The sequence below is a fragment of the Mandrillus leucophaeus genome, unplaced genomic scaffold (assembly GCF_000951045.1).
Source record: "Mandrillus leucophaeus isolate KB7577 unplaced genomic scaffold, Mleu.le_1.0 Scaffold235, whole genome shotgun sequence".
NCBI classification, from domain to species: domain Eukaryota; kingdom Metazoa; phylum Chordata; class Mammalia; order Primates; family Cercopithecidae; genus Mandrillus; species Mandrillus leucophaeus.
In genome coordinates, this window is record NW_012102421.1 from 316,919 (window position 1) to 322,844 (window position 5,926).

At 40.9% G+C, this 5,926-nt stretch overlaps 1 protein-coding gene across 2 annotated transcripts in view; it reads left to right on the forward strand.

Moving 5' to 3' along the window:
• Positions 1-1,673: 1,673 nt before the first annotated feature.
• The window catches only part of GBP3 (guanylate binding protein 3), a 15,794-nt gene continuing 11,541 nt past the window's right edge, over positions 1,674-5,926 (forward strand). The window contains exons 1-3 of one of the 2 annotated variants that reach the window (XM_011982072.1): positions 1,692-1,862; positions 3,743-3,954; positions 4,295-4,380. Coding sequence is in view for 1 of the 2 variants with exons in the window: in XM_011982071.1 (XP_011837461.1) it covers positions 3,765-3,954 (190 nt within the window). In the remaining variant the exon portion in view is untranslated. Of the gene's footprint in view, positions 1,863-3,742; positions 3,955-4,294; positions 4,381-5,926 lie in introns of both variants that reach the window. The other variant, XM_011982071.1, reaches the window with a different exon arrangement.

The following is a 5,926-nucleotide window of genomic DNA, read 5'->3' on the forward strand; positions in this document are numbered from 1 at the left end:
ACTCTATGACTGGGGTGGGGGAGGTTGAAAGCCCTTGACATCTGGTCACGCTCACCAGGAATTTAGTTTCTACAACTTGGTGTTGGAGGGAATGAGAAATGCTCATAGACTGCCCCTCCTAATGGGATATTTTATCCCTGACAGGAACATGAAAGAAGAGGGAACACAGGCTTCTTGGTCATATCCACCTGTAGTGGAATGTTTGACAATCTGCATTGAAGGTGGGGAAGAAGCAGGCTGTAAAACAAGTACCATGGACGCTTGCTATTGTTACCATAGTTGTAGGAGTCTTCTTGAATAGATGTTTTGTTGTTTGATATATGTTTTTACGACAATTTGCAGGATTTTAAATGGTTCAAATGATTATGACAAAAGTAACAATGATATACTCTGAAAAAAATAAGTTAAAAGACTTTGGCGGGGCATGGTGGCTCATGCCTGTAATCCTAGCACTTTGGGAAGCTGAGGTGGGTGGATCACTTGAGGTCAGGAGTGTGAGACCAGCCTGGCCAACATGGTAAAACCCATTTCTATCAAAAAACACAAAAACCAGCCAGGCATGGTGGCATGTGCCTGTAATCCCAGCTACGTGGGAGGCTGAGGCAGGAGAATCACTGGAACCTGGGAGGCGGAGGCTGCACTGAGCCAAGATTGCAACACTGCACTCCAGCCTCCAGCCTGGGGGACAGAGTGAGACTCCATCTCAAAAAAAAAAAAAAATACTTTAAAGTAGTTTTAATAATGATGAAGCTAAAGTGTTCAGGAAGAATAGGAAAAGTTTGAATAAAATTATTTTATAAAATATGATCAAGAGAGAACAATAAATCTCATTTCATATATGCCTAATGTATACTTTTTAATGTTGTGTAACTAACAAATAAATGCTTACAAGGGTTTTTTGCAATTTCTTGTTTTTACTGTAAAATAGAGTTTATACCACCTATTCTGCATGTAAGTAGTCATGAATGAAAGAGACACATAACATATGAAACTCTTAGAAAACAATTTATGAAAAATCAAATTATAGTATACTAAATAAAAAGAGGAAAGTCATCTATAAATTAAATATTTTTACAATTATTCACTCACCAAACAAAGGCAGCATAGTAAGGTGGTTCAAGAAGAGGGTTTACGATCAAGACTCCCTGGGTTCAGATTAGTCATAGTGCTATGAACTTAGACAACTCATAAAGTCTTTCTGTGCCTTGGTTTCTACAAAATCATAGGGAAATACTTGTTATGAGATTTAAGTAGTGTAATTCATGTAAACCAGTCAGCACTGAGCCTGGAACATGAGTACAATGCATGGAGCCCCCTCCTGACTGTGTGCTGGGCATACAGTGCCAGGGACTAGGTGTTCATGAGAGTGTAAAACATGCCCTTTCCTCACTTATTGCACCTCTAAAAGAATAGGCAGCTCCCTTGTGAATTGTCTCTTGTTATAGGAAATTATATCTAAAAATTAATGCGATGCCTCCTCATTCTACAACTCTCAACCAGATCTCTAATCTTCAGATACATTTCATTTTTTTCAATACCTAATGGACATGTTCTTAAAACAATAAATGGTCTCTAAGATCTCTTCCAACAAAAAACCTTGAAACTTCACTTTAAACCCTCCTACTAGCAGAATCCAGAAATTGCATTTATGGTTATTGAGTCAGTGCCTTGAAAGAAGTACTTTCAGTTTCATTAGGCTCTGAAGCCATTACAATTGTTGCTTAACTTCTAACTATTTGATTACTGAGGAAAATCCAGAAAGCTACGTAACACTGGAGGGGTAAAATAAAAGTCCAGCGATCCAGTGAAAGAAAAGAGAAGTGACAGAAACAACTTTACCTGGACTGAAGAGAAAAGCACAGGTAAGAACTCCTATTGCTTCCTCTCCAGCTCTGAAGTACCTCAGCTCAGGGACGTGGAGCCTATAACGTTGTGGCAAGGATGGGAAGGAATTTATAAAAGTCAGTTCGTTTTCTTAAAAATGACCAGGACCAAATTAGGCTGCAGCTGAGCCTGACGTGGGACACAGGTCAGATGAAATCCTGGTGTTATCAGAAGCAGCATGGCTCTAAGTGCCACTACAGCAGACAGGAACTAAACTGAGAGTTTGAAATGCACTAGGATAGTCTTTCTCTTTGTTGACATTGTCTGTGTTGACTAGGGACATAATTACATCTCCATTGTCAGTGATGGAGCTTGCTGAATCCTGCTCCTATGCAGCTAAGAAATGGAAAGAGCTACAAATGGGTTCTTTTCACCAGAAGGAAAGAACAGCAAAGGTAATGCAGAGTAAGCAGCCCACTGACAGGGTTATAGACAAAGGAAAAACTGAAACCCAGCACCAAAGAGGAGGAAGATTCATGAAAACAGCATTTGTTTCAGATTGCTTCTCTAGAAATAATCTAGGCTAAAGAGCTTCCTCTCCTTTCCTTCCTTTTTTTTTTTTTTTTAAGAGAGAGAGAGAGAGAGAGAGAGGGCGGTGGCCTAGTTTTCCTATGCAGAATTTCCTCTGGAGAATTTACAGGAGAATTTCCTGTAATGCATTACTACTAAAGCCAGTATGTTTGCTTACTTTAACCTCTCCCATGCACTCAGACAACTCAGATCCCACCTTCTGGAAACGCCTTCCCTGAATTCCTTGGCAAAACAATAGCCTCATTCATCACCTTGTCTGACAGCTCCCTTGCTGGCACTTTCTCTTTCTCTCTCTCTCTCTCTCTCTCTCTCTCTCTCTCTCTCATCTTTCGAGCCCTTTGTCCTCCTCTTCCCCACTTCTGTTTCTCCTCTTCCCATTTCTCTTTCTCCTACTCTACAAAATGGAAAAACAGAACAAAACAGAAAACCTAAACCTGTATTGCTGGAAATATATTTTCTTTTAACAACTTCCTATGTAGCTCTCTTTATGTGCCTCCTGGTCTTTCAATCCTTATTTCATGGATTTTTTTGTTTTGTTTTGTTGTTGTTGTCGTTGTGTGTGTGTGTGTGTGTGTGTGTGTGTGTGTGTGTATGTGTGTGTTTCTTAGGAACATTCAGTATTGGCAGTTTTGCATTTATACCCACACTAGAGGCTACCTTATTGTGACGCTAATGAAGCTTAAGTTTCAGGGCCCCTCTCTTGCATGTGCCCCTTCAAAGCCCTTGGAAAGGTCCCTAGGCATGTGTTTCACATGGTTATGTAGTTCTATAAAATTTGCAAAAGTATGTTACATTGGTTCCACTTCCAGAACGGCACTGTGAGAAGCTTTATGGATCTTCATTGCAGGGAAGTAAGCATAACCAGTTGAAAATGGAGGAAGGAACACATTTAAAAATCTCTGGAAATTGTCTTAAGGGCATACATCAACCAATGAAAAATTTACTCATGGGGTTCTTTATTCACCATAAGAATTCATGAATAAACAAATCAATATTGAATTTCTTACATATAGCCAAGATGTAAAAAAAATTCTCTATGTCCTATTTTATCTTCTATTTATTGTCTAGTGTAAATTTTTTAATAAGAATCCAAGGGAAGGTTTTCCACAATAAGGTTGCACGAGTAGTTGACTGTTGATAAGTTGCTGTCATACCAATATTTAATCTGATGATAATATTTCCATAATTTTTTTAAATGATACAGATTTTCCCTCATCTCTCTCACTGACACACACAAAACTTTTGGCCATCTTGCGGAATTTTGTGACTCTATCCTCTAAATGCAAAAGACTGGAAATTCTAATTCATTCCAACTCCTCCCTTGCAGAGAAGAGAACAACGCCCTGGACATGGCTCCAGAGATCCACATGACAGGCCCAATGTGCCTCATTGAGAACACTAATGGGGAACTGGTGGCGAATCCAGAAGCTCTGAAGATCCTGTCTGCCATTACACAGCCTGTGGTGGTGGTGGCAATTGTGGGCCTCTACCGCACAGGCAAATCCTACCTGATGAACAAGCTGGCTGGGAAGAATATGGGTGAGTGGCATGAGCAAAGCTCTGCAAACTCCCTTCTGTCCCACCACACAGTCAGCATCCATTATGAGGATGTGAGGAGAGGAAGCTGGCGCTGGGAATGATAGGCTAACTTTCCATTCACAGTTGGGCTCCTTATCTTCACTCTTCTAGGGGTTAAGAGTCAGCTCGTGGCTGTTCTGAAGGTAGTGAGTTATCTCAATTGATTGTTCACCATGAGTTACAGTTGAACTACTTGTTCTACTCTTTCCCCTCACCCTTCTCACTACTTACTGCACTTGGCTAGTCTTTTTTTTTTTTTTCTTTTTCCTTTTTCGAGACAAGGTCTTGCTCTGTCTCCCAGGCTGCAGTACAGTGGCAAGATCTCAGCTCACCACAGTCTTGACTTCCTGGGCTCAAGCAATCCTCTCACCTCAGCCTCCTGAGTAGGTAGGACTACAGGTGCATGCCACCACACCCGGCTAATTTTTGTATTTTTTGTAGAGACAGGGTTTCACCATGTTGCCCATGCAAAGAACTTTTTAATCTTCCCCAAGAGAAACTCTGTGCCAATCAAACAAAAGGCCCCAAAACCCCCATCTCCTACCACAATTCTACATTCCATCTCTATTAATTTGACTACTCTAGGAATGTTATATAAGTGGAATTCATTCAATATTTGTCCTTTGGTGACTGGCTTATTCTAATTTACATAATGTCTTCAAGGTTCAGTGTGGTAGCATGTGTCAAAATTCTTCCTTTTTGGCCAGGCACTTACGCCTGTAATCCCAGCACTTTGGGAGGCCAATGCAGGCAGATCACCTGAAGTTGGGAGTTCAAGACCAGCCTGACCAATGTGGAGAAACCCTATCTCTACTAAAAATACAAAATTAGCTAGGCATGGTGGCACATGCCTATAATCCCAGCTACTTGGGAGGCTGGGGCAGGAGAATCACTTGAATCTGGGAGACAGAGGTTGTGGTGAGCCAAGATTGTGCCTTTGCACTCCAGCCTGGGCATAGAGTGAAATTCTGTCTCAAAAATAAAGAAAGAGAGAAAAAATTCTTCGTTTTCAAGGCTAAGTAACTGTATGTGTATACTAATTTATCTGTTCACCTGTCAGTTGACACTTGGGTTGCTTCCACCTTTTGGCTATTATCAATAATGCTGATAGGATCATGGGTGTCTAAATATCTGTTCAAGTCCCTGCTTTCACTCCTTTTAGGTATACACCCAGAAGTGGAATTGCTGGTTCATATAGTCATTCCACGTTAAATTTTTTAAGGAATTGCTATATCATTTTCCACAGTGACTGCACCATTTAGCATTCCCAACCGAAATGCACAAGGGTTCTAATTTCTCTTCAAATTCACCAACATTTGTTATTTATTGTGGGATCTGGTCAACAGCCTGCAATGCAATGGGGCTCTCTCTTTGTTCCCAGGTGGATCGGCAGGTTGAGAAATAATAAACACACACAAGATAGTGAAAGCTGGGTCCAGAGGGGTTACCACCTTCTGGTCCTGGGATGCTGCCAATGCACTGGATACGCCAGCATTTATCATTAAGTTTAGTGAGGGCGGGGGTAGGTTAGTGAGGGATTTAGGGCCATTTGATTATGAGGTGAGATGGTCACATGGGGATGTGATTTTTTCTTTAACATAACATCTGTATGCAGAAGTACAATATACAGAGATAAGAATTTACAATATAGTGCGCACATCAGTAATTTCTAACAGAGCCTTAAAACAAAACACAGTCTTTCCATATCTTCCATTAGTAAGATAATAATCAGCAGTAACAGTTGCAGCAAAAGCTGGTTACAAACAATCCATAGAAACAAGATGTGAAGCTAGACAACTCGTTAGACCAGAAATTCTCAGAAGGGAGTATGCCTTAACCCTAAAGAGGCCCAGAAGAGCCGTGGCAAGATGAGGGCGTTTATAGCCCCATCTTATCCATATGGACAGGCGCCCCTCATGCATCCATTTATAGG